The 27,314-nt window shown below is 47.2% G+C and overlaps 1 protein-coding gene across 2 annotated transcripts in view; it reads left to right on the top strand.

The window, feature by feature from the left end:
• The first annotated feature begins 557 nt into the window (after window positions 1–557).
• The window catches only part of CDKAL1 (CDKAL1 threonylcarbamoyladenosine tRNA methylthiotransferase), a 1,035,666-nt gene continuing 1,008,909 nt past the window's right edge, over window positions 558–27,314 (top strand). The window contains exons 1-3 of one of the 2 annotated variants that reach the window (XM_075314700.1): window positions 558–657; window positions 12,879–12,906; window positions 12,988–13,148. In XM_075314700.1, the coding sequence (XP_075170815.1) occupies window positions 12,991–13,148 (158 nt within the window). In that variant the 5' untranslated portion in view covers window positions 558–657; window positions 12,879–12,906; window positions 12,988–12,990. Of the gene's footprint in view, window positions 658–12,873; window positions 12,907–12,987; window positions 13,149–27,314 lie in introns of both variants that reach the window. The other variant, XM_075314699.1, reaches the window with a different exon arrangement.

Genomic DNA, 27,314 nt, shown 5'->3' with positions numbered 1-27,314 from the left:
CTGGAGTGATCTGAATTTGATGTGTGGCATCACTAGGTATGTAAATGTGGTGTGAGATCAGTGGCCCAAAGCCATTTAACCCCTCAAAAACACTGGTTACTTATTCAAATCTGTGAAAATTGCCTGTGTGCCCACTTTGATGCCAGTTCTGATGCCCAGAACCCCTTTGGGCCAGGCTGGAGACACTTGAGTTTGATTAGAGGCATCACTAGATAGGTAATTGTGGTGTTAGATCAGTGGCCCAAAGCCATTTAACCCTTTCACTAACATACTTCGGTGCCCACTTTGATGCCCATTTTTTTGCCAGTTTTATAATTTTCGCAGCTGGTTTTGAGTGTATGTATATTAGGGCACATCAGTGCATTGTATTTTATTATTGTGATGTGTCATTTTTGTTGATAAATGTATAAAAAACTGAAAAAACTAAATTGCCGAATAAGAAACTGGACGAATAAGAAACCAACTTCAGCATCGTTTATGCCGGCGCATTTGTAATGTCTTCGCTTTTGGCCTCAGTTTGTCCTCGACGCCACCCCGTACAGCGTGTGGATGTGAGGTGTGGTCACGTGTGTAAACTTGCATGGTGGGACTGGAGGAAAGTTTCTGGTGCAGGCAGCTGTTTGCGCGTTATATTGGGGCAGAGTCGTGGTGGAGCCGGTGAGTGACGCCTCGGGTGTGCGGTACGGATGCCCACTCCCCGCCATCTATACTGGGCACATAGGTCCTGTCACCCTGACCCATGTAATGCTTGGCTGGCAGCGCCTAGGGGCTCACCCTGTGCCCGCCAGTGGGCGATTGAGCGTCACCAGTACGTAGCCTCTACAAGGCACTGGTGCAGTCAGATTAACCCCAGATATGCCTTCTCCAGGACTCCATCTCTATTTAGGGGCCACAGTGTCTGCGCTACAACGTGGGAGGTGACCAGGATTATATGGACACATCTGGTCCTGTAGTATGCTGTGCCCTAAGCCCATAGGAGTGAATGGGAGCAGCTGGAACATCACCCCCAGCGAGCTCGGCTGTCTCTGGAAACCTGCAGCTCCTCACTCTGCATCAACTGGGATCCTAACTGTCTAAAATGAGGATACTCCCTGATAGGGGCTGTCAGCACAGAATGACTGGTCAAACCAAGCACAGGCGCTCGGTGTATCATGGGTTGGCCAATCACTTATATACACCTTCCCACCTGCCTTGTTCTACCTCTGTCTCCATTATCCCCCCCTTGATTGTCAACTCTGGCTTCATAGAGCTAGGGAAGGGATGAGATAGAAAACAAGTAGGTGGGAAGGTGTATATAAATGATTAGCCCCGCCATGATGCACCGACCATCTGTGCTTGGTATGAACAGTCATTCTGTGCTGATAGTCCCTTCAACCCAGGCCCCTTTTATAAATAAGGTAAAGGACACATAATACATTTTGCAGATGTGATCGTAGGTATGCAGTCATTTAAAGGGAGTTTCCAGTCATTTTGTTAGTTCATTGGCTTCTATTGGGTGAAAACAACACTGAACTTTACATACTTTCCCCTGTTCCAGCACTAGATCTTCACTCTAGTCTTTGTTGACAGGCTATAGCTGTGATGTCTTGTTAACAATGCTGCAGCCAATCACTGAGGCTCAGAGACTGACTGACTGCTTGTCATTCTGGCTTTGAGTCACTGAGCCCACTGATTGACTGCAGCTAAAACTGGACACTGAAGAAGAGCCAGTGCTGGAGCAGAGGACGGTAAGTGATCTTGATTCACACAATGCTATGGCATCCAATGCGAGTGCATCAGATGCAATATAAATAATGACCCTCGCCTCCGGCTGTGCTGCCAGCGTGAGCCGAGTGTCATGCAACTTTGACCCAATCCTGCAGCTGCGGAGGAGGGGGCGGGATTATGCCCATCTCCTCCATTATCAGCTGATGCTTTTATGACACTTCACTTGCATGTTATCTGAGTGCAGCGGGATGTTTCACTCGCACCCATAGGCTTGTATGGGTGGAATGACATAGCTCTCAGACAATCACAGCATACTGCGACTTTTCTCTTAGGCTAGGTTAACATTTCCGTTGTTTTGCATCAGTCATGTGTTGCTTAACGCTTATGCCTGATGCGTTGTACAACTGATGACAAGTATTGAAAGACAAAGCGGATTCCGTTATAAAACAAGAGACAGAGAGAACGATCAGCTGATCGCTCTCATTAGCCGGCCGCCGGCTTTTGAGAGCGAACAGATGTTCTCCTGGAGGCCGGCTAATCAGAGCAATCAGCTGATCGTTCACAATACCCGGTTGCCGGCTTTTGAGAGCTAATAGATGATCTCCCGGCGGCCAGCTAATGATCGCTCTCATTAGCCGGGTGATCAGCTGATCGCTCTCATTAGCTGGCCGCCGGGTGATCAGCTGATCGCTCTCATTAGCTGGCCGCCGGGTGATCAGCTGATCGCTCTCATTAGCCGGCCGCCGGGTGATCAGCTGATTGCTCTCATTAGCCGGCCGCTGGGTGATCAGCTGATCGCTCTCATTAGCCGGCCGCTGGGTGATCAGCTGATCGCTCTCATTAGCCGGCCGCCGGGTGATCAGCTGATCGCTCTCATTAGCCGGCTGCCGGGTGATCAGCTGATCGCTCTCATTAGCCGGCCGCCGGGTGATCAGCTGATCGCTCTCATTAGCTGGCCACCGGGTGATCAGCTGATCGCTCTCATTAGCCGGGTGATCAGCTGATCGCTCTCATTAGCCGGCCGCCGGGTGATCAGCTGATCGCTCTCATTAGCCGGCTGCCGGGTGATCAGCTGATCGCTCTCATTAGCCGGCCGCCGGGTGATCAGCTGATCGCTCTCATTAGCTGGCCGCCGGGTGATCAGCTGATCGCTCTCATTAGCCGGCCGCCGGGTGATCAGCTGATCGCTCTCATTAGCCGGCCGCCGGGTGATCAGCTGATCGCTCTCATTAGCTGGCCGCCGGGTGATCAGCTGATCGCTCTCATTAGCCGGCCGCCGGGTGATCAGCTGATCGCTCACAGAAGGCGGCTGCCGGGCGATTAGCTGATTGTTCGGCCGCCGAGAGAGAGCATGCGCAGTGAAATAAAAAGGATTCCGCTGCTCAAAAAACGCTACATGCTGCGTTCCTGCCGCCTGACGGTCAGTCGTTCCACGACTTATCAGTCGGGCGAGGGATGCAACGCAGCGTCATCGGTCACAATCCGCCGCTCATACAAGTCTATGGGAACAACAGAATCTGCCAAACGGATTCCGCTGTTTACCAGAGCCGCAGATTGTGACTGATACAAATTGACGGGAATGTGAACCTAGCCTTATCCAGAATCCGGATGAGAGAAAAGCTAACAATCTACTCTCCCTCATTGAATAACATTGGTCTGAGTGCAATGTGATATTTTCTCACATGTGAGCGTACCCTTATTCTCGTTCACTGGAAGCCCATGACTTATCAAAATGTATTTAATGCAAAATCCTTTTCCTGCCACTACTGCACAATCCCAGCTTAATCAATTCTGGACCCTTATTTAAAAACAAGCACAAACCAGTCTATACTAATGTCCTGCAGCAGTGCTGTCCCAATATCGGTGCCACTGTTCCCTTCCCGGACAGTGATGTGACCTGCTCTGTGCAGGCTGCAGCCAATGACAGGCCGATCACCAATTGCAGCCCTTACTGTGTCATCAGAACAGACAGCCGTCCTGAAGGAAAATTGATCAGCTGACGATCGGCCGCTCATTGGCTGCAGCCTGCACAGAGCAGACATCACTCACCGGGACAGTGGCACCGACCGCTGCAGGAGGTTAGCAAGGCTGGTTTCACATCTGCGTTGTTTCAACGCAAACGGACTCCGTCACTAATGTTTACAGTTCATTTATTTACAGTGGAAGAGCGACAGCATGACTCATGCACTACCCGCATGTGTCCACATGGTGTCGCGCTTACACTGTAAATAAATGAACTGTAATACAGTAGTGACGGATTCCGTTTGCGTCAAAATAGCGCAAGTGTGAGTGGGGCCTTCAGCTTCTTTTTATTTTAACCCTCAACTGGTGAGGTGGTATTTGCAACACCCCAGGGAAATTTTGTTCAGCTGGCATTCTTTGGAAAATGCTGGAATAAATCATCAATGTATTACATTTTCCGATACTTGTGCGTGTCAAAAATTTGGTATACCCATGTGTAATCAATCAATCAGTAACCAATAAGAAAACGATTAAAGGAAACGTGATCTCTGCATTTTCTGTAAAAATTAGAGATTTCTAAACACTGGGGTATAGGACGCCCCACATCACCAGTTGCGTGACAAAAATCCCACCTCACCAGTTGAGTGTTAACCCCTTCACGACCTTGGACGGATCTATCCGTCCAGGATCGTGTCCCGTTAAGCCCCGCCCCCTGCCGCGGGCAGGCGGCGTGGATCGGCACACATATCAGCTGTTTTCAACAGCTGACATGTGTGCCTGCTAGCCGCGGGTGGAATCGCTTCCACCCGCGGCCATTAACCCCTTAAATCTTGCTGCCAAAGTCTGGCAGCAAGATTTAAATGCGCGCGGCCATGTTTGTTACTCACCGCCGCCCCCACCGGAAGTCACGTGTGTTATCACGTGACTATCGGTGGTTGCCATCGTAGCACAGGGTCATGTGATGACGCCTGCTGCTACGATGTTTCACTTTCATTTTCCCTCGGCCGAGAGCAGAGGGAAAACCAAAGTGACTGAATCTGCTGATTACAGCGGTATAGCTGTGATCAGCAGATAGCGATCAGCAATCGGATTGCTGATCGCTATAGCCCCCTAGGGGGACTAGTAAAATAAAAAAAAAAAAGTAAAAAAAAAAGTTTTAAAAAATAAAAAAAAAACAAAAAACCTAAAAGTTCAAATCACCCCCCTTTCCCCCCATTGAAAATTAAAGGGTTAAAAATTAACTAAATATACACATATTTGGTATCGCCGCGTTCAGAAATGCCCGATCTATCAAAATATAAAATCAATTAATCTGATTGGTAAACGGCGTAGTCGCAAAAAAATTCCAAACGCCAAAATTACGTTTTTTGGTCGCCGCAAGTTTTACGCAAAATGCAATAACAGGCGATCAAAACGTAGCATCTGCGCAAAAATGGTACCATTATAAACGTCAGCTCGAGACGCAAAAAATAAGCCATCACTGAGCCATAGATCCTTAAAAATAAGAACGCTACGTGTTTCGGAAAATGGCGCAAAACGTGCGCCACTTTTATTGGACAAACTTGTGAATTTTTTTTAACCCCTTAGATACAAGTAAACCTATACATGTTTGGTGTCTACAAACTCGCACCGACGTGAGGCATCACATAGATACCTCAGTTTTACCATATAGTGAACACAGTGAATAAAATATCCCAAAAACTATTGTACGATCACACTTTTTTTGCAATTTTTCCGCACTTGGAATTTTTTTGCCGTTTTCCAGTACACTATATGGTAAAACTTATGGTTTCATTTAAAAGTACAACTCGTCCCGCAAAAAAAAAGCCCTCATATGGCAAGATTGATGGAAAAATAAAAATGTTACGCCTCTCAGAAGAAGGGGAGCAAAAAACAAAAACGCAAAAACGGAAAGTGCCCGGGGGCTGAAGGGGTTAATCAGGGGGCTGAATTATTTAAGCTAGGCTTGTACAGTTTGGGACAACACATTTTAAAGGAACACTCTAGAAACAGAACAGTGTTGTGCCCAGATTAATATTCATAACTTTTTGATATTTGTGTAGTCACTGTACAGTTTTTCAGTTTTGGAAAAGCCAAACCTACATGTTCCACCGTATAATAGGATTTTCAGTTGAACTCTTAAAGGGAATGTGTCATCAGAAAATGACTCATTGAGATCAGGTGTCTGTGTTAAGGCTATGTTCACACACTGCATCTTTTCTTAACAATAAACAATAAAATGCAGCATTTTTGGCCCCAAAAAAACTCACCCGCAGCAAAAAATGCATAAAAAAATGCATGCATTTAGGTGCATCTTTGTGACCTCAAAAATGCACCAAAAACGCAGTAAAAGATGCAGTGTGCGAACATAGCCTTAATGTGTTGTTGTTTTTTTAATTTAGCAATGCTTTTTCTACATTTCACAATCTGTTCAAATTCTCTTGATTAGTTTTAATAACAATACCATGTAGACTCTCAATACGATATAACTGAGTTATAACACTAAATTACAAGTATTAAATCCCCAGATTCCCAACCACCCCTCCTCTGCGTGTGCTCTCCCCATGCCTAAACCTTTAGGGTATGTGCGCACGTTGCGTTCTGGTTGTCAAATATTCCGCAGCGTTTTGTCACTGCATGTGCATTTCTAAACGCAGCTGAACAGCTGCGTTTTGAAAGTATTTTGAATGCGGAATGGATGCAGAATTCATGAGTTCTGGATGCTTGCTCTGCCATAGACACAGTGGGAAAAGCATCCAAAACGCACAAAAGAAGTGACGTTACGTTTTAGAACGCAGCGTTTCGGCCACAAATTTCAGCATGCAACTCACTGTGTTCTAAAATGCAACGTGCGCATGGAATTTGCGCTAGTTACATAGACTTTGCTGGTGACACAGAACGCATGCGTTTATGCTGCAGTGCTAGACGCAGTGTAAATGCATGCAATATGCAGACGTGCGCACACAGCCTTACGGTATTGGGTTGTGCCCTCCGATAACCTCCAGTAGATACCATGAGGTATTCTCTAATTGAGATCTAAGACTGATTTTAGTGTCTATAGGAAGTGTTTGTATGTAGGGGCTCCATGTTTCGAAAAAATGTTTAGTCCATTTTTCCTTGTTTGTCAACGTTTCTAATCTTTCCATTTTAAACAAGAACTTAATTTTTGTATCGACCAAAGCCAGAGTTGGGGGGTTCGACTCATCCATTGATGCCGGATGCTTTTTCTAGTGGCTGCTGCCCAGATAGAGAGTGCCGCCTTTGTTCCTCTGGGGATACTCTGTTGGGCTTCAGCTATGATATTAAAAATACCCCATTGAGGAGTTAACGGTAACTTCATCATATAGGTGTTCTGTACATCCAAATGTACTAATTTCCATAGGTCATATATTTGTGTACATTCCCAAAACTGATGATATAACGTAGCTCTTGTCAGCCCACACTTAGCACATGAGTATATTGTGGATGACTTTTTGGACTGGACCATAGGTGATATGTAAGCCATGAAAGATCCGTAATGCCATGTCTGTGTAGCTGGCATATGGCACGGTCTTTACTAGGGTTAGGGTAGCTCTCAACAGGTCTGCTATCTCATATTCCAGACACTCCGTTTTCCATTTTACCGGTCCCACCACTTCCCCCTCACAATTCCAGTGAGGACGCAATAAAGAGTAAATATAGCTCATGGAGGTGACCTGTAACCTGGCGTTGTGAATAAAGTTACAGTGGAGCCTTGGTTAACGAGAGCAATCCGTTCTGGGAGTGTGCTTGTTAACCAAGTTACTCGTTCAGCAAAGCAAGATTTCCCATAGGAAATCATTGCAATGCAGACAATTCGTTCCACAACTTGTTAAATGTCCCATCCTGGTCCCCTATTGTGCCATTCCACACACGTACAAACACGCATGCACACACACATATTATGCTCACCTTACCTTCCGTTCCATCGCCGGCCTCCTGGATCTTGCAGTTCGCCGGTACAGGATGTGTATCGGGTAACCATCTCAACGAGGGTGGAACGTCCGCTGCCAGAGCGCTGACGTCAAAGGCAGGAGCCATTTGCCTCTGATTGGTCAGCATGCGGCCTTTGAGTAGCGGCTGACAGCAGAAGTTCCTCTATCGTCGCGATGGTTACCGATACACATCCTGTAGCGGCAACCTACAAGAACTGGGAGGCCGGCGATGGAACGGAAGGTAAGGTGAGCATAATATGTGTATGTTTGTGTGGACTGCAAGAGTGAGTTAGAGCGCGGTGGATGTACGGAACCAGAAGTGTGTGCGGTGAGTATTTTGCTCGTACGGCAAAGGTTGCTCGTAAACTGAGTTACCAATTTACTGCAAGCTTTGCTCGTTAAGCCAAATACTCGCTAGCTGGGTTACACGTTAATCGAGGTTCCACTGTATCTAACTTTCTTCCTGGCCCTTCCCATGGTCCTTGAGCAATGTTTTTTTGTGCCAAACTACGAGCTTGAAGGAATAAGAATGGCTTGTGGAGGAATGCTGGAAAGTGGCTACTCACCTCCTCAAAAGTGAGTAAGGAGAAACCCGGATGAAGTAGATCCACTGCCAGTTGGCACTTCTGCGTGGGCAGAACCTTGTACTCCTCTGTGGGCCAGCCCTCAAGAAAATGTGGGTTCCCCCCAAATGGTTGGAATGGTGATACATAGCAGCTAACTTTGCATAACTTTCTTACCCTCCTCCATGTTTTTATTGTTGCCCAAAGTGTGGGATGTTCTGTAATGTCACCTGGAAGATCGTCCTTTTTACGTTTCACAATCTTATTTAGAAATCTTGCAGTTTTCACACTTTCTATTGGGGCTTTTTTAGACTGTAACTTCTAGTTTGAAGTCAGGAGGTTCAGCAAATCCACATGTACATTAGCCCCAATGAATAGACTCTGACCCTATCTTTTGTATTGAAGCCTGTGATGATCTTGTGAAAAGGTCATTGTGATGGGAGCGGGAGTAGAAATCAATGTCCACAGTGACACTGCCTAGTGTGATTGGTGGATGCTGTCTTATAAGCTGTGTATATAGCTGTCATTGTCATCCTGTCTCTGATGATAAGGAGCCTGCTGTAAACTCATCTTGAAAGGACAGGTAGTGTGAGTCGTGAGTCTAACAAACGTCTCAGTGGTCAGTGTGGTCAGATTTAAACAATGTAATTTTCTGAGGTTACGTTCCCTTTTAGTTATTGTTGTGAAATTTTTTATTGAAGATCTGGATTATAAGGAAGACATGTTCAGTTCACCATTCTGTGCTTGAGGTTCCCCGCATGTATGGATGACTGGAAATATAGTACAACAATTTATAAACCAAAATAATCCACCGTGGAAGAAATTACTCAGCTGTTCAATCATTCATATGATACACACAAAAATCCGCAGTTTCTATAGATGCCATGGAGTCGGAGCCTGCATTTATACTTGAATGATTATGCAGTCTAAAAAGGCAGCCAATCGCTCATCAAACCAGCAAAAAGTTTGTGGAATGATCTTTTGGTTTACCCAAAAGAGAGTTGTTCTCAGTAGTACATCGAGAACAATTGCAGCCTGTGTGCCCATCTGAAGATCGGTCAGCCTTTGTAACCAGATTATTAAATAACTATGGCTCAGCATATAGCTGATCGGCGGTCATTTAGTGCCGTTGTTTGGCTGCTGTAAAATGAACTTAGATAATCATTTGAAACCAACAATGCGATCGTAACTTATGACCCTAAAACAGAGGTCTCAAACACATGGGACGTGGGCCGCATGTGACTCCTGAGGCTGCTTGTTGCGGCCAGCGCGCCGTAGACTCTGTGACGATGGCAGTACTATGCAGTGGTTTGGTGCCGGCAGGATTTTACTACAGTTGATGCATTTGCACTTCGCAGCGCAGCGTGCGCTAGGAGCTCTTTGCACTATACCGATGTCAAGCAGGTAACATCACCATATGAAGTTGTACCGCCCTCATGTCAGCGGCCGAGCCGCTCGGATCTGGAACCACAGTGGCTCGTGGGGTCACGCGAACACCCGAATGTAAAAGGGGGGGGGGGATATGTACAGGGGGGGTTAGGAGTTTATGACGTCACCCACGGTGCGTGGTAAGATCGAGTACCACCGCTGCTGTTTGGAGCGCCCGGTGGCGGTGGTATGGCAGCAAGGTGTTTGACCCCTCAATGGGTGGGGGGGTTTGCCCTGGGGCCCGGTGATGGTAGCGAAGGGGTGCCGTTGGGAGAGGAAAGGGTTTCTGCGTACTCAGTCCAAGAATACTGACACCGACAGCTTATAAACCAGAATTCTGAGCACCGCTGCAGCAAGGAGGGAGCACGCTTGGATTCGTGCCCTTGGTGTTGCTTGTTAGCCTTTGACCTTTTCTGTAGCACCTTCTTCACTATTTGGACCTTGTAGTGTGGAACTAGTTGGGTCCCGCTCAGCCGTATGGCTAATGGAGTGAGCTTGCTCTCAGGGTTCACGCTTGGGATTTTTTGGACTGTGTTTTGGGAAAGTCCTATCCCCTCGTTGCGCTAGTTCCCCGACTTTGGAGTGGGTGAGGGATGAATCTTGAAGATTTCAGGCCTGTCGGGTAAATTACCAGGACGCTTGAAGCTACTTCCCGGCCTAAGGTCCACGTACCCCGTCGTGCCCTGACCCCTGCCCGGAGATGGCTCTTGGCTGCCGGCTGCCCTCCTTGGCAGATCCGTGCCCCTTGACACGATCCCCTGCGACCGGGGTTCCAGCTCCTACCAGGCCCAACGTCTGCCACTCAGTAGTCTCAAGGAGCCCTGCTCCACAATGGTGACCTCTGGAGACACGACTCCACACTCCTTCTCCTTCACTCTTCTCACTTTCCCCACCAACCCCCCCAAGTGGGTAGCCCTATTCCCTTCAGGCCCCCCAATGGTGTCTGGTGGGTGTGGTGCAAATTGTTCCTAGGGTTTTGACTGGCTCTGATCTTAGCAACACCAAAGGACAGGGATCCGTAACCAAGGAGGATGCAGATACTGTGCTGAAGGGCAGGCTACACAATACCCTGTGACGACCTGATAGGCCAAGGCGTCACAAAGTCACCTGCTTGCCTGTGATTGGTAGAGTGCAGAGAGCTCCTAAGTCCATGCTGCGCCGCAAATGAATCAAGTGTAGTAAAGCCCTGCTGGCGCCGGCCCCCTGCACTGGCTGCAGTCATCATGGGGGCTACGGGTCTGCAGGCCACAACAAGCAGTTAAGAGAAAACAGAGGGAACGGAGGAAAGGTGAGAAGAATCTTATTTTTATTTATTTTTTTTTGTATGTCAAGAACGGTATAATAGTGAACTAGGATGAGGACTGGGGACATTACTACTTGGGCACAATGCTGCAGGGACGGGCACAATGCTGCAGGGACGGGCACAATGCTGCAGGGACGGGCACAATGCTGCAGGGACGGGCACAATGCTGCAGGGACGGGCACAATGCTAAAATGATGGGAAAAATACTACAGGATGGGCACAATGCTACTGGGCACAAGGATGAGGCACAAGGATGGACACATTACTACAGTGGACAAGAAATAAATACATTGTTTTTACCATTAAAAATGCTTTTTTACATATAAACGTAACAAAATAGTGTAGGTTTGTTTTAATAAACAAGCAAACAATCTTCACAAAACGTGATCCAAAGGTGTATCGAAGAAAATGCATGGAATCATTAAAAATGTCACTTGGCCCTGCAAAGAGTGCGGCCCCCCCAAATATTTTTTTTTTCTATGTGCGGCCCATATACCCAGCCGAGTTTGAGACCCCTGCCCTTAAACAATGTCAAGCAAGCATTTACACGGGACGAGAATCGTGAATGAAATGGTTGAATAGTGATCGTTCCATCAGAACATCAAACATGGTGCACCGCGGCCACACTGGTGTCTTCAATGTTCACATCCTATAAGGCTACTTTCACACATCCGGTTTGAGCAGTGCGGCTCAATCCGGCTGTGAAAACTATGCAACGGATGCGGCGAAAACACCGCATCCTTTGCATAAGTTTTTACATGCGGCCCGTCCGTTTTTTTCCAGTAGCGGCATGCTACTGAGCATGCGCAGTGGAAAAAACCGCATGCGGCGAGCGGATGCGTTTTTTTTCCGCATCGCGCCGCATCCGGCCTCCATAGGTATGCATTTAAAAATGCGCCGCAGCGGCCGGATGCGGCGCGATGCGGTGTTTTTTGCCGGAGCAAAAAACGTTGCAGGGAACGTTCGATCCGGCCGCGGCATCAGCTAAATCTGCCGCATGCGGCCAAAACCGGACCGAACGCAAGCCCCTGCGGCACAATACGGCACTAATGTAAGTCTATGCAAAAAAAACCCGCAACCGGCGTTACAAAAGCCGGTTGCGGTTTTTCTGCAGAACGCCGTATTGTGCCGCAGAGCAAAAATCCGGATGTGTGAAAGTAGCCTAAGTGATACTAATTATGCTGAATAGATTAAATCCTCAATTATTGTGCAATCATTTCCATTTTTTCTATGCAAAAAAACTTCCAATAGCAAAGCAAAATGATTTTTAATATTCAATTTACACTTTTTTTTTTTTTTTGCCGGTCAAATTTGTTGAACAATTTTTGAAACAAGATTGAGCAAGTTAAAAAATATATATTTTTTTTTTGTTCTTATAAATGATTTTATTCACAATGAACAAGCATTTTTGGACACCTCGTTCAACCGCTCACGCCATTCAAATACAATTATTGTGACTGATGAGTCGTTAATATTAGAGCGGATTATCGCCCAATGGACATACAGGGTTACTAATAACAAAGGGATTATCACTCGAGAAATCCAATAGAGCTGACAGTGGGGCTAATTTATACTATCCTAAAGCAGGAGATTATCATTCGAGGACTAGGAAACCTGCTGCCATGTCCTCCATATTCATGAGCACTGCATAACCTCCACTAATGATGGGCAGATTTCTGCCTATGCACAGTGCACACAGGATCTGCCAATGAGTGGTGGGGTTGGGTTATACACAGCTCAACATTCAGGGAATTGGTAGATCTGCTGCAGATAAATCAGTGATTTTATCAAAACTGCAGCAAGCAGCCCAGTAAGTGACAGGGTCTCTGCTCCTACATCATTCTGCTTTCAGATGGACCGAAAAACCCAATACCATTTAACCACAGATCATTTCATTGCCTAATTTAAATGGCCAACAATTATACATAGATATATAATTTTTTTCTCTTTTTGTTAGGCCAGACACTGTACTGAAGCTACATAACTTGAGGTAAGTGTTGATCTGTGTGTTTGTGCTGTGTAATGTGGGAGCATTGAGCCAGTTTCTGTAGCCTGTTGGTATCTTTTTTAGACAATGCCTGCTTCTTGTGAATCATTAGTGGATGACATTGAAGATATTGTCTCAGTCACTGATCCAAAACCCCATGATCGCCAATCAGCAAGACAAAATATTGTTCCCAGGGTGCGGAAAAGAAATAAAGACAATGTCCAGGAAGAGCCACCAAGCGACAGGTTAGTGCATTTTATTTTATGCCTCAGGAGATTTATCCAAAGGCCTTGGAAAGAGAATTTGTCATTAAAGGAAAGGTGCCGCGATTGTTATTTTGTATTAATAATTACTGATTATGGAATCAATTATTTTTAGTACAAAATTAAATTGTTTATTTTTTATTTAATTCTATTTTTAATCAAACACTGGGGGCTGCCATCTTGGATTTGCAGTGCGTAACAACAGTTACACACCGTAATACGGCAGCTCCCTCCTGTGCATAGGGGCTAATAATCGGCGTCCGACCCTATCTCCTGCACTGTGGCTGCTCCCTGCTGTGACCTGGACACGCTCCCTAGGCTGTCCAGATGACCGCTCTGGGAGGAGATCAGCGCCATCACTGTGGAGCCCAGAGCGTATACTGTGCACTCCATTTTCCCCCTGAGCAAGGCGGCGAGCGGTGATCTGCAGCCTAAGCCTGGTATTGTACTATAGATGGCAGGCTGCGATCACCGCACCCCGCCGTATGTACTCACCTTGGAGCTCCTCTCCCGGCAGCTCCTCCTGTAACTGCTCTCTGCGTTGACAGGAGGAGCTGCCAAGACACCAGCCTAACATCGGATCTCTGCTCCTGGCAGTTCCTGAGGTGAGTACATGCGGCTGGGAGCAGTGATCTGCAGCCTGAGCCTGGTATTGTATTAATGATGTTAGGCTCCCCACTTCATTTACTTATTTTGGACCTCCGCTCCAAGCAGTTCCTCCTGTCACCACTCTGTACTCTGAGCGCTGACAGGAGGAGCTGCCAAGACACCAGGCTGACGGGAGGAACTGCCAGGAGGAACGTAGGTCCATATTGAGTACATGCGGTGATTGCCGCCTGCCATCTCTAGTACAATGCCAGGCTCAAACTGCAGATCACCGCTCTCTGCCGCATGTACCCACCTACATTGGGTACAGAACATATTCAGACCGCTTTAAATTTTTCACTCTGTTTCATTGCAGCCATTTGGTAAATTCAAAAAAGTTCATTTTTTTTCTCATCAATGTACACTGTGCGCCCCATCTTGACAGAAAAAAACAGAAATGTTTGCAAATTTATTAAACAAGAAAAACTGAAATATCACATGGTCATAAGTATTCAGACCCTTTGCTCAGTATTGATTTTAAGAACCCCTTTGAGCTAGTACAGCCATGAGTCTTCTTGGGAATGAGGCACCAAGTTTTGCACACCTGGATTTGGGAATCCTCTGCCATTTTTCCTTGGAGCACCAGCGCAGATGCACGACTGCCTATTCATTGTAACAGAGGGACACTCAGCCCTTTCCCTCAGCGATTAGCAAATTCTCACCTTGGTGATAGCTTGTAATCTTAGTACAATCTCCTCATCCTATTCGGACTGATCGTTTTGGGCCATTAGATTTTTTCATTTTTCATGTCTCATTCCTGGAGCCATAACATTTTTAGTTTTTTCATTTACCTTTCCAAATCGGGGTTTGTTTTTCAGATATCTGATGTATTTGTTGGTGGTATTATTAACTTTTAATTGCAGCAATTCAAATTGCATTTTTTTGTTTTGTTCTGTGTGCATATTGCTAATCCTTGCCTAACTGTCCCAGGCTATAGTAGCATAGATAAAGAGAACTTTAGAAAAAGTACCGTATTTTTCGGATTATAAGATGCACTTTTCCTCCCAAAAATTTGGGAGGAAAATGAGGGGTGCGTCTTAAAATCCGAATATAGCTTACTGGGAGGTAAATTGGCGGGGGGCTGTCTGTATTGCTCTGTGTGTGGGCGGCCAGGTGCCTGTCGGTGCGTGCGTGCAGGCAGCCGTCAGGTTGCCTGTTGGTGCGTGCGGCCGGCCAGCAGGGTCCCTGTCGGTGTGTGTGGGCGGCCAGTTGGTCAGTTTGTTCTGTCTAGTCAGTTGTCAGGTCACTGTCCCTTCTGGTCCGTCCCATCCTGTTCCTGCCTGTCCTGTCCGGTCCGGCCCTTTCCTGTCCCTGGTTCTCAGCCTGTCCTGCCTGTGGGCACCTGGGTCCCAGCCCCGTCCTGCCTGTGGGCACCTGGGTCCCAGCCCCGTCCTGCCTGTGGGCACCTGGGTCCCAGCCCCGTCCTGCCTGTGGGCACCTGGGTCCCAGCCCCGTCCTGCCTGTGGGCACCTGGGTCCCAGCCCCGTCCTGCCTGTGGGCACCTGGGTCCCAGCCCCGTCCTGCCTGTGGGCACCTGGGTCCCAGCCCCGTCCTGCCTGTGGGCACCTGGGTCCCAGCCCCGTCCTGCCTGTGGGCACCTGGGTCCCAGCCCCGTCCTGCCTGTGGGCACCTGGGTCCCAGCCCCGTCCTGCCTGTATCTGGACTCTGGCTGCCTGTTCTGCCCTGGCCGTGTCCTCTGCTTTGCTGGTGACTTTGCTTGTCTGTCCTGCCTGTGCTACCTGGCTTGAACCACCCTGATGGTCCCCGTCTGCACTTGAGACTCTGTCCTGCCTGATTCTGTCTGCCCCTGTCCGGGGGGGTCAGCTACCACAGTCCCGGTCCTCTACCTCACGAAAGGGTTACCCTGTGGTCCAGTGGGTCCACTTCTAGCTTGCCGGAGCTCCATTACCCAGCGGCGAGTGTGACAAATATTATTATACCTACTGCATATTGCGACAGGATCTTAGAGATGGGAATACCCCTTCTTCAAACCGCAATCTAAATCAAATATAATCCCTGACTTGCTGTCTAGGAGTAACGATAATACCTCACACGGAGTTAGAAATATCAGGTCAAATTAGGTTGGTATTGGGTGGGAACACATAACACAAGAAGTTCAGTTTTGAAAGACTTAAGTTTAGAGAGAAGATATGCAGTTATAGCCAGCTGATATAGTCACTGGTGTTTTGTAGTGTAGAGGTGATATCATGGGAAGAAACATGCCAATAGATGTCATCAGTATACAAATGGTACAGAACGTCTCATCTGCTAAGTTTGCCCATTAGGGGTTGTGTAGAGAGACTCCTAATATACTTTCGCAGATAAACCTCTTTAGGGTACTTTCACACTTGCGTTATTTTCCTTCCGTTACAATCCGCCCTTTTGGGAAACAGCGGAATCCGTTAACGGATTCCGCTGTTTCCCATAGACTTGTATGGTTGACGGATTGTACCAAAAGGAGCTGCGTTGCTTCCGCTGGGCGACGCTCCGTTGCTTCCGCCCAGCGGGAGGAACGCAGCATGTAACGTTATTTTGAGCAGCGGAATCCTCTGGATTTCACTGCGCATGCTCTTTTTTTTTTTTTTAAATCAAACTTTATTTTGGCTCGCGGTGGCCGAACGTTCAGCTGAGCGCCCGGCCGTCGGCAAGCGACAGCGCTCAGCTGAATGACCGGCCACCAGCATGCCCGGCCGCCGGCAAGTCACAGCGCTCAGCTGAGCGCCCGCCGGCATGCCCGGGCGCCGGCAAGTGACAGCGATCAGCTGATCACCCGGCGGCCGGTTGCAGGGAGCGATCAGCTGATCACCCGGCGGCCGGGAGCGATCAGCTGATCACCCGGCAGCCGGCTGCAGGGAGCGATCAGCTGATCACCCGGCGGCCGGCTGCAGGGAGCGATCAGCTGATCACCCGGCGGCCGGCTGCAGGGAGCGATCAGCTGATCACCCGGCGGCCGGCTGCAGGGAGCGATCAGCTGATCACCCGGCGGCCGGCTGCAGGGAGCGATCAGCTGATCACCCGGCGGCCGGCTGCAGGGAGCGATCAGCTGATCACCCGGCGGCCGGGAGCGATCAGCTGATCACCCGGCGGCCGGGAGCGATCAGCTGATCACCCGGCGGCCGGGAGCGATCAGCTGATCACCCGGCAGCCGGCTGCAGGGAGCGATCAGCTGATCACCCGGCAGCCGGGAGCGATCAGCTGATCACCCGGCGGGCGGGAGCGATCAGCTGATCACCCGGCGGCCGGCTACTGGGAGCAATCAGCTGATCACCCAGCGGCCGGCTGCAGGGAACGATCAGCTGATCGTTCACTATAGTCTGCCGCTGGTAAAACCGGGAAAAAAAAAAAAAAAAAATCAAAACGAATTGCGTTGTTTTGCAGCATCCGTTGCATCCGTTGTGTCACTATATGCAACACATCCGTTGCATCCGTTACACAACGCAATGCAACGGATACCGTTCAACGCAAGTGTGAAAGTAGCCTTAATGTAATTTTATAATAAAAGGGGGGGGGAAGCATGAATGCTTAAAAAACCAGAAAATCCAGCGATAATTTGCCTAATGCATACAAAGCATTAATGGCTTCTGTCTGTATGCTTTAGGCTGCTTTCACACTACGTTTTTTTAACATGCATCATGAACGTTTTTTTGCTGTAAAAGTGGATCCTGTTTTTACAAAGAAAAACGCATGCAAACGCATATGTTGTTTTGCAGGATCCTGTCACTTGAAGTTTATGGGCGGGCATTGAAATCATGTGATTGGGAGTGAGGGGAACTGAACTTGACAGACTGGGAGCCGGCATCTGACAGCTGTGGACGCTGGTAACCAAGGTAAACATCGGGTAGCTAAGTGCTTTGCTTGGATACCCGATATTAACCTTGGTTACGAGCGTCCGCAGCTGCTAGAAGCCGGGCTGCCTGCTCCCTGCACACGTAACCAAGGTAAACATCGGGTAACTAAGCGATGCGCTTTGCTTGGTTACCCGATATTTACCTTGGTTACCAGAAGGGCTGTGGAGTCGTAGTCGGAGCTCGTTTTGGTGGAGTTGGTATAAAATGCACTGACTCCGACTCCGTATATAAAAAAATTGGGGACAGTTGTGCAATGCAGAATGTGCTGAATATTTTTTCATAGGAATTTGGGAAAGTTATGAAATGTCCTATAAATGGCTGTTCTATTCCTGATCTAAGGCTACATTCGCACACAGCGTTTTTGCTGCGTTTTTTGAGGATACGTTTTTCAGCTGCAAAAGCAGATCAGCTTTTTAAAAAACCGCATCACCTGAAAGGTTTTTGAGCTCATAAATAATGCTTTCAATAGCAAAAGCAGATTAGAAAACTGCCACAAACTGACTGCTCATTCTTTGTGAGGATCCTCACAAAACGCTGTGTCTGAATGTCATGTCTTGAAACCCATTGCCTTTGCTGGGTGCCAGAGTCACTGCATTACAGTTTCTTGCTATTGTAATGGACAATGCTTCAAACTTGATAAGTTCAATTAAACTTATGAATGAGAGTAATGAATAGCAGCTAGAAGAAAATTTAGGATTCAGTATGTTTGAGATGAAAAGCCACAGTGCTGTTCATGTAACTGAGGAACAAACAGATATTACAACAGAACAGCAAAATGATACTTTAGGATTAGATGATCTTGTTGAAGCTGCTTCAAAACACTTTCATATTCATCACATGTGCTGTGTTGTGCTGCAGCTGGCAATAAGAGAGAGTCTGCAAGAGGGACCCCAGTTTCACACATCCGGCTTTTCGCCGGTTTGGCGGATGCGGCGCACTCCAGTACAGTGTATACAGTACAGTGGCAGCGTGACAAACGCCGGTCACATGCTGTCATGTGACCCAGAAGTTGCGGCGCTGCCACTGTACTGTATCGTACTGTACTGGCGTGCGCCACATCCGCCAAACTGGCAAAAAGTCGGATGTGTGAAACTGGGCGGACATGCTGGAGAAGTGTGGAAGTTGGTTATTGCCGTCAGAACCCCTAAAATTGATTCAATCTTGAAGAGACGTGCTGGGAAAGGGGCAATTGTTGATCAAGCCACTCGGTGGGGCAGCACTTATTTAATGACTGAGCGATTGCTTGAACTAAAATCATTTCTTACAGATATGGTGAACCCTGAAGTAATCTTAAATGAAGGTCAATAGACACAGGTGGCTGAATTGAAGGAATTGCTTAATCACCCATTTACCTTGACTAAAAAATTAAAAGCTGAGGATTTAACTCCTGGCATTTTCATAAGGGAGTGGAAGAACTTGCTATTTTCCCTGAACCAAAGAGGAGGTTTAATCCCAGATGGCATTTCTGCTTCAATGAAACGGAGAGACATAAAGCTATTGGAAAATAAAATTCTTCTGGCAGCTGTTTATGTGGACCCAAGTCATCGTATACTGCTTGATGATCAACAGCTTACTAAAGGAAAAGAAGCTTTGAGTGAGGTAGCAGTTAGGATGAGCGGCTACCGGACTGACAGGCGCAAGATGACTTGGGTCCTGACAGTGCTACTGCTGCCATATCTTCATCCTCATCAGATGAGGAGTTTAACTTTGACAAGTATTTGGATGACATGGAGCATCAAAGTGTTGCCACAAGGAAAAAGATTTCACTCCGTCTCCTATAGCAGCAGATTTCAGTAAAATTTTTCACTTACACTCACTCAAAGAAATAGAAAAATTCAACCATTCATCAAAACTGACTGTGCATGAGGCAATTCCTTTATACCCGGAAATTGTTAGAGATGTTGCCCATGTGGTTACGGCTTTTCCTCCAACCCAAGTTAGTGTAGAGAGGTTGTTCTCTAGCCTTAAAATTATTAGGTCAGATTTGAGGTCATCTGCGAAGGAGAATCTGATGGAGGCAATTCTATTTCTTACAACAAATTCACAGACTGCACAAATGTTATTTAGTATGTTTTTTTTTGAAAACTGTTTTTTGCCACTTACATAGTGTTATATATAACACTATGTAATACACTATGTAATATATATACTGTATTTTTCGGACCATAAGACGCACTTTTTTTTCCCCCCAAAGGTTGGGTGCATCTAATGGTCTGAATGTAGGGCATGGCAGCGGGGAATGAGGGTGCTGCGGTGGAGCGGGTCATCGGGGGCACGAGCAGGCGGCAGCAGCGCCTGCCGTGACCATGTGGGCCCGCTCATTACATATGCACGCCCATCTCTCAGCGCTGAAGCATCGGCTGATAGGTGGGCGGGATGATGAGCAGGGACGCGCGCATAATTAACAGCCGGCCGTGATCACCCCTGGCAACTACAGCTTGGAGTGATCATGCTCTGCTGTATTCACTGCCCCCTGTGCATCATCATCAGTGCGGGGTGCAGTGAATCAATGTACTCACCGTTCCCCCTGCAGCATCGAGATGTCCTCCAGTCTGCCTGCCGCGCTGTGTGGACTGGAGACTAGCGGTGCTCACAGCGATAACGTCATCGCTGTGCGCACGTGTCTTAACAGCCGCGCCGGCAGACTGGAGGACAATACATCGCAGTGCTGCAGGGAACGTGGCCGGCTCAACACAGCACTGCCGGCACAGACAGGAGGAGGAGCGACGCTGCGTGGAACGAGGAAAGGTGAATGTAAATGTTTATTTTTTTGTGTGTGCCGCAGGATGGGGGTATATGAGCAGGATGATGGGGGTATATGAACAGGATGATGGCATATAGCAGGATGATGGGGGTATATGAGCAGGATGGGGCCATATACCAGGATGATGGGGGTATATGAACAGGATGATGGCATATAGCAGGATGATGGGGGTATATGAGCAGGATGATGGGGCCATATACCAGGATGATGGGGGTATGTGAGCAGGATGATGGGGGTATGTGAGCAGGATGATGGGGGGGTATATGAGCAGGATGATGGGGCCATATACCAGGATGATGGGGGTATATGAGCAGGATGATGGCATATATGAGCAGGATGATGGCGTATATAGCAGGATGGGCGCACATACCAGGATGCAGTATATAGCAAGATGGGGCTATACCAGGATGAGGGACACAAATATATACACAAGGCAGGAGGATTATTACCAGGATGGGGTACCTTTAGTAGAGAATTTGGGGATATTACCCCCATAATAGTGTCATCATCAGCAGATCCTCGCCCCATAAGTGTCATGACCACATTTTTTGCTTAAAATTTTATTTTCCTATTTTCCTTCTCTAAAACCAGGGTGCGTCTTATGGTACGGTGCGTCTTATAGTCCGAAAAATACGGTATATAACACTATGTAATGCACTATGTAATATATATATATATATACATATATATATATATATATATATATATATAAAATAAACACTGTGTAATACACTAAGTGGGGAAAAAACAGTTTTCAACAAAAACATACTAAATAATAACATTTAGTATATTGCTTATATTTGAGTGAAAAATTTATTGTAGTGCAATGTGAACATCAGACATGTAATCATTTTTATGATACAATAATCAAGATATTTAGATAGAACATAAAATATATTTATTGTAATACAACTTTAGAACACAAACTGTAAAAAATTGTAAATATGTAATACAATATGTAATCTATATATATAATTGCCTTATTCTGTCTGTCTGTCTTGCTCCAAAATTGTGTCCTTACGGTGACAAACAGTGGATTGGCCGCTGGGCTCGCCATGGCCCCGCCCCCCCGCACGGATTGGCCGCTCGCCTTGGCTCCGCCCCCTCGCACGGATTGGCCTCTCGCCCCGGCCCCCTGCACGCATTGGCAACTCGGCCCCGCCCCGCCCCCCTCACGCATTGCACGCTCGCTCTGGCCCCGCCCCCCGCACGCATTCCCCGAACTGACTCCCAGGTGAGTGCTGTACCCCCGGGAGCCCACATCAGCGTACGCTGGTGTGGGCTCCCGTGCGAGCGGGGGGCGGGGTACGCTGGAAACCATGTAATATTGTGTTGCATGGTTACCAGCGTACACCGGCTCCCAGGTGAGCGCATCAAGGTCCTGCAGCGGCAGAACACACACACACACACACACACGCGCACATAAGAACAAACACACACACACACATCAGATCGCATCCACACACTGACAACATCCCGTGATATCGCTTGCTTCTCGGCGGCGATCCTGTGCGTGCAGTGATCTTCCAGGACCTGCCGGAGGATCACATGGCCGGAAGCATGTGGTATCTCCGGATGTTGTGATTGTGTGAGCGCTGTGCGATATCGTGAGTGTGTGTGTGTGTGTGTGTATGCGATCGGATCTGTGAGTGTCGGCAGAGGAGCACGGCGTGCAGCACAGCTGCTGGGACCGCCCACCGGTGGGCACAGGGAGAAGTGGGGTGTGTGTGTGAGTGTATGCGATCAGATGTGTGCGTATATACTGTCTGATATGTGACTGTGGAGCACGATGGGGAGTGCGCAGCATGGAGCACGATGGGGAGTGCGCAGCATGGAGCACGATGGGGAGTGCGCAGCATGGAGCACGATGGGGAGTGCGCAGCATGGAGCACGATGGGGAGTGCGCAGCATGGAGCACGATGGGGAGTGCGCAGCATGGAGCACGATGGGGAGTGCGCAGCATGGAGCACGATGGGGAGTGCGCAGCATGGGGGATGGAGCACGATGGGGAGTGCGCAGCATGGGGGATGGAGCACGATGGGGGGGGGGTGCACAGCATGGGGGATGGAGCACGATGGGGGGGGGGTGCGCAGCATGGGGGATGGAGCACGATGGGGGGTGCGCAGCATGGGGGATGGAGCACGATGGGGGGTGCGCAGCTTGGGGGATGGAGCACGATGGGGGGTGCGCAGCATGGGGGATGGAGCACGATGGGGGGTGCGCAGCATGGGGGATGGAGCACGTTTGGGAGTGCGCAGCATGGGGGATGGAGCACGTTTGGGAGTGCGCAGCATGGGGGATGGAGCACGATGGGGAGTGCGCAGCATGGGGGATGGAGCACGATGGGGGGTGCGCAGCATGGGGGATGGAGCACGATGGGGGGTGCGCAGCATGGGGGATGGAGCACGATGGGGGTGCACACCTCCCCCCAAAACACGCACGCACTGCACAACACACCACACACACCCAACACACAAACACCGCGGCACACACAAATATACGCACATACCGCACAACACACACATTGCACAAAACATACCTCCCCCCCCCCCCCAAAACACACACACACACACACACCCCACACCCACACAAACCGCGCAACACACACACAACGCTACAGACACACAGCGCTCCACAAACAACGCAACACACAAACAACACCGCTCTCACCCCCTGCCACACCCAGACAACACCCAGAACATGTACAGCGCCCTACACAAACACTTGGTAACTACATACAACAATATATATATATATATATATATATTTATATATATATATATATTATTATTCTAGTATATATATATCACACACGAGATATATATGTAATTTACTGTATATTACATAGTGTATTACACATTTACAATTTATCACAGTTTTTTGTGTTCTAAAGTTGTATTACAATAAATATATTTTATCTTCTATCTAAATATCTTGATTATTGTATCATAAAAATGATTAAATGTCTGATGTTCACATTGTACTACAATACATTTTTCACTTAACTATAAGCAATATATGTGGGAGTCAGAGTCGGTGCAAGGGAAATTGAGGAGTTGGAGTCGAAGGTTTGGATTACCGACTCCACAGCTCTGGTTACCAGCGTCCGCCACTCTCAGGCAGGGGAGAGAGAGAGGAGAGAGAGAGGGAGGTGGAGAGAGAGACTGATCACGCCAGGCTGGTTTCTGGGCATGCTCAGTAGAGCAAGCAGGATCCTGTCTCAGCATGCCAGTGTTCACATGCATTTCCATGCAGTATAGAAAAAACAAAAAGCCAGCACCAAATGTGCACTTCAGCACTAAACATTCCAAACTGTACTTATAAAAATTTTGAGATTTTTGGCAAAAAATTGCAATTTCTTGAGCTGCCTCGCCACGTCACGGCAAATCTCATTTGAGGCAGTCCTACACTAAAATATTTTTATAAAATGTGCCATACGGCCTCACATATGAATAGTAGAACTGCTCTTAGCAGCACTCACCTGGTCTATTTCAATCCCGTACCCATGACTGAGTCATGGCTGTGGGCGGGACAGGTCCAAGCAAATGCTGCATGAAGTAAATAGCCTGTGGACAAAGCCTGATGACTTAATGTGAACAGTCACCAACCGCCAAAATCTAGACAGATGGAATATATCCCAAATTGGGGTGCATAGCAAGGTGGAGGTCAACCACCGACCAATTCAATGAAGAAAAAACAAAAAGCCAGCACCAAATGTGCACTTCAGCACTAAACATTCCAAACTGTACTTATTATAAAATTTTTTGAGATTTTTGGCAAAAAATTGCAATTTCTTGAGCTGCCTCGCCACGTCACGGCAAATCTCATTTGAGGCAGTCCTACACTAAAATAAAAAGGCTTTGTCCACAGGCTATTTACTTCATGCAGCATTTGCTTGGACCTGTCCCGCCCACAGCCATGACTCAGTCATGGGTACGGGATTGAAATAGACCAGGTGAGTGCTGCTGAGAGCAGTTCTACTATTCATATGTGAGGCCGTATGGCACATTTTATAAAAATATTTTAGTGTAGGACTGCCTCTAATGAGATTTGCCGTGACGTGGCGAGGCAGCTCAAGAAATTGCAATTTTTTGCCAAAAATCTCAAAATTTTTATAATAAGTACAGTTTGGAATGTTTAGTGCTGAAGTGCACATTTGGTGCTGGCATTTTGTTTTGTTTTTTTTATTATTTCCATGCAGTATAGTATAGTCAGGATCCAGCAATTTGCAGTATTTGGACGCAGCTCAAAAACGCAACAAGTAGCATTTTTGAAAAAAGTTAAAAAACTGCAAGTCGCTGGATCCTCACTATAACGCACGCAAACACATGTGAACGCATGTTGACGCGAGTCCATTGCAAATGCATTGAAATAAACGCATTTGCACTGGATCCGTTTTTGCGTTATAAAAACGTTCATGATGCATGTTAAAAAAGCGTAGTGTGAAAGCAGCCTTATTAGGAGAAATGAGCATGGGGGGGTCAGATCATCTGTTTTGTAAAAACAGCCATAGCTGGAGAACTTCCTGACCAAATGTGACTTATCAAGCAGTTACAGCTGATCAGCACGCTGTTCTATCAACCTCTTCTGCAGCGTCTGCTACAGCTGCTAACATACAGGAGAAAGCTGGAGTAACTACTGGGACAGTCTAAGGAAGGCTGCTGTACATATTGGTGAATTTGAGAGGAAGGCGGTTTTGACTAATGGTAAACGAGATTTGCCCTCCCAAATTGAAAGTTTTGTGTGTTCTGTCTTTGGCCTTTTGCGAAGTATGAAACCAACTTCAGTGCGAGCTAGAGAAGGTATAGGTGGCCTTTGCCGATTGCTAACAATTTTGAGAATAATTTAATATGTGTGTTTTATTAGGGAGATATGTCTAGTTGCCACATACCAGGAGAGTCTTTCCTGGTTTTAGAGTACACAAACATGGGCCTTCCAAACTTGTGAGTGAAAGAAGGTCCTCAGAGATATGGGTACATACAAGTCAGGAAGGGCCAAGGCTGTTGTACACAATGTAATATATATAACTTAACCCACCGACTATCTATGGGTTGCGCTTCACATTCCATTTTCTTTTTTTTTTTTTTTTAGTTATAAAATCCCTAAAATGTAATTTTTCTTTTAAAATAAAAAAAAAAATTATACCCATCCAATGATGCATACTAATGACCTCAGGCTGACACCCCATTAAATATCATTGGGACAGTTTTTTGGTTTGGAAGGCTGTCTTGCTAAATTCTACTAAAAAGGGGGCTGAAAGCCCGTACTTACGAAGCGCTCACTGATATCCTAATCAGGCACGAATACTAATATTCTTTATAGCAAGATACTATTTATTTTAATAGCACATGAATATATATATAGTCAATGGTACATAGGCATAAGAACTATAGTCATAGAAACTTATACAATAACAGAAATATGCATCAACATTACCGTTATGTTGTAGCAATCCTTTCACATCGGAGGGAACTCGAGTTAATGATAAGGAATCAACATGGCATCTTGGCATGGCATCACAGGAACAGTGCGTACGTACACTTCAATGTCCTGGAAGGTTTTTCCCCAACATTAAGCGAGTCTGGTGTATTTTTATAGGAAAGCATTGTAGGTTGTGTTAAAATGGTCACCAGCATGTGACAGCTGAGTCATGTTCATGTAACTTGACCACAAACTGCTGGAGGCACCGTTTGCTTCCTGCACATTTCCTGCACATCCTGCCAGTTGACAACTGGCCGACCACAGTTTAACCACAGTGTTAGTGAAATATTGCAATGAGCCGTAAATTTCATATGCAAGCTTCCTTACACCTGTCTTTAAGCTAACCACAAGTTTCCGGCAATACTGAATTATTGATAGGTCAAATAATATCTGGGATCACTCCTATCTTATGATTATGCTTCCTTTCTAATTACATTCAAACTTCAGTCATATCACATTGGTATCACAAAGGCTGTAATTCTTAAAGAGATAAAAAAACAGGCCGATCCCTTTTTTTTTTTTTTTCCAGCAAAACAATGGAACTTACATCAGCACCTCCTTATGTGGCTCCAAATGAAGGGTAAACCTAGCCTAATCTGTGTGGTAGATTCCTCTGAGAGATGATTAGGATGGGAACGGTCGGTCGGCCTGAATTCAAACTCCTGATCCTTTTTGTTCTCCTGGTGGATGTTCTGTCTGAGCTCTGGCACTGTGAAATCCTTATTTTTATTATGAAGCAATTCAAGGATTTCAAAAAAGGAATTGAACTCCTGTAGAACATCTTAAGCACTGTGAGCCTTAAGGCCCCGTCACACGCAGTGATATCGCTAGCGAGTGTACCCGCCCCCGTCGTTTGTGTCACGGGCAAATCGCTGCCCGTGGCGCACAATATCGTTCGGAGCTGTCACACGTACTTACCTGCCTAGCGATGTCGCTGTTGCCGGCGAACCGCCTCCTTTCTAAGGGGGAGGTTCGTGCGGCGTCACAGCGGCGTCACTAAGCGGCCGCTCAATAGAAGCGGAGAGGCGGAGATGAGCGTCCGTAACATCCCGCCCACCTCCTTCCTTATTGCCAGCGGCCGTAGGTAAGCTGTAGTTCATCGTTCCCGGGGTGCCACACATAGCGATATGTGCTGCCTCAGGAACGACGAACAACCTGCGTCCTCAACAATCAACGATTTTTTGAAAAGGAACGAAGTATCAACGATGGACGATTTGGTGAGTATTTTCCATCGTTAACGGTCACTCGTTGGTATCACACGCAACAACGTCGCTAACTATGCCGAATGTGTGTCACGGAATCCGTGACCCCGGCGATATATCGTTAGATAAGTCGTGGCATGTGACGGGGCCTTTACTCTTCGATTGAGTGTATGGACCTAATAGAAGCCGTTGCTGAGCTGGGTCTTAC

The sequence above is a fragment of the Anomaloglossus baeobatrachus genome, chromosome 6 (assembly GCF_048569485.1).
Source record: "Anomaloglossus baeobatrachus isolate aAnoBae1 chromosome 6, aAnoBae1.hap1, whole genome shotgun sequence".
Classification (NCBI taxonomy): Eukaryota; Metazoa; Chordata; class Amphibia; order Anura; family Aromobatidae; genus Anomaloglossus; species Anomaloglossus baeobatrachus.
Note: the sequence above shows the minus strand (reverse complement) of the source record. Positions and strands in the feature narration are given on the sequence as shown.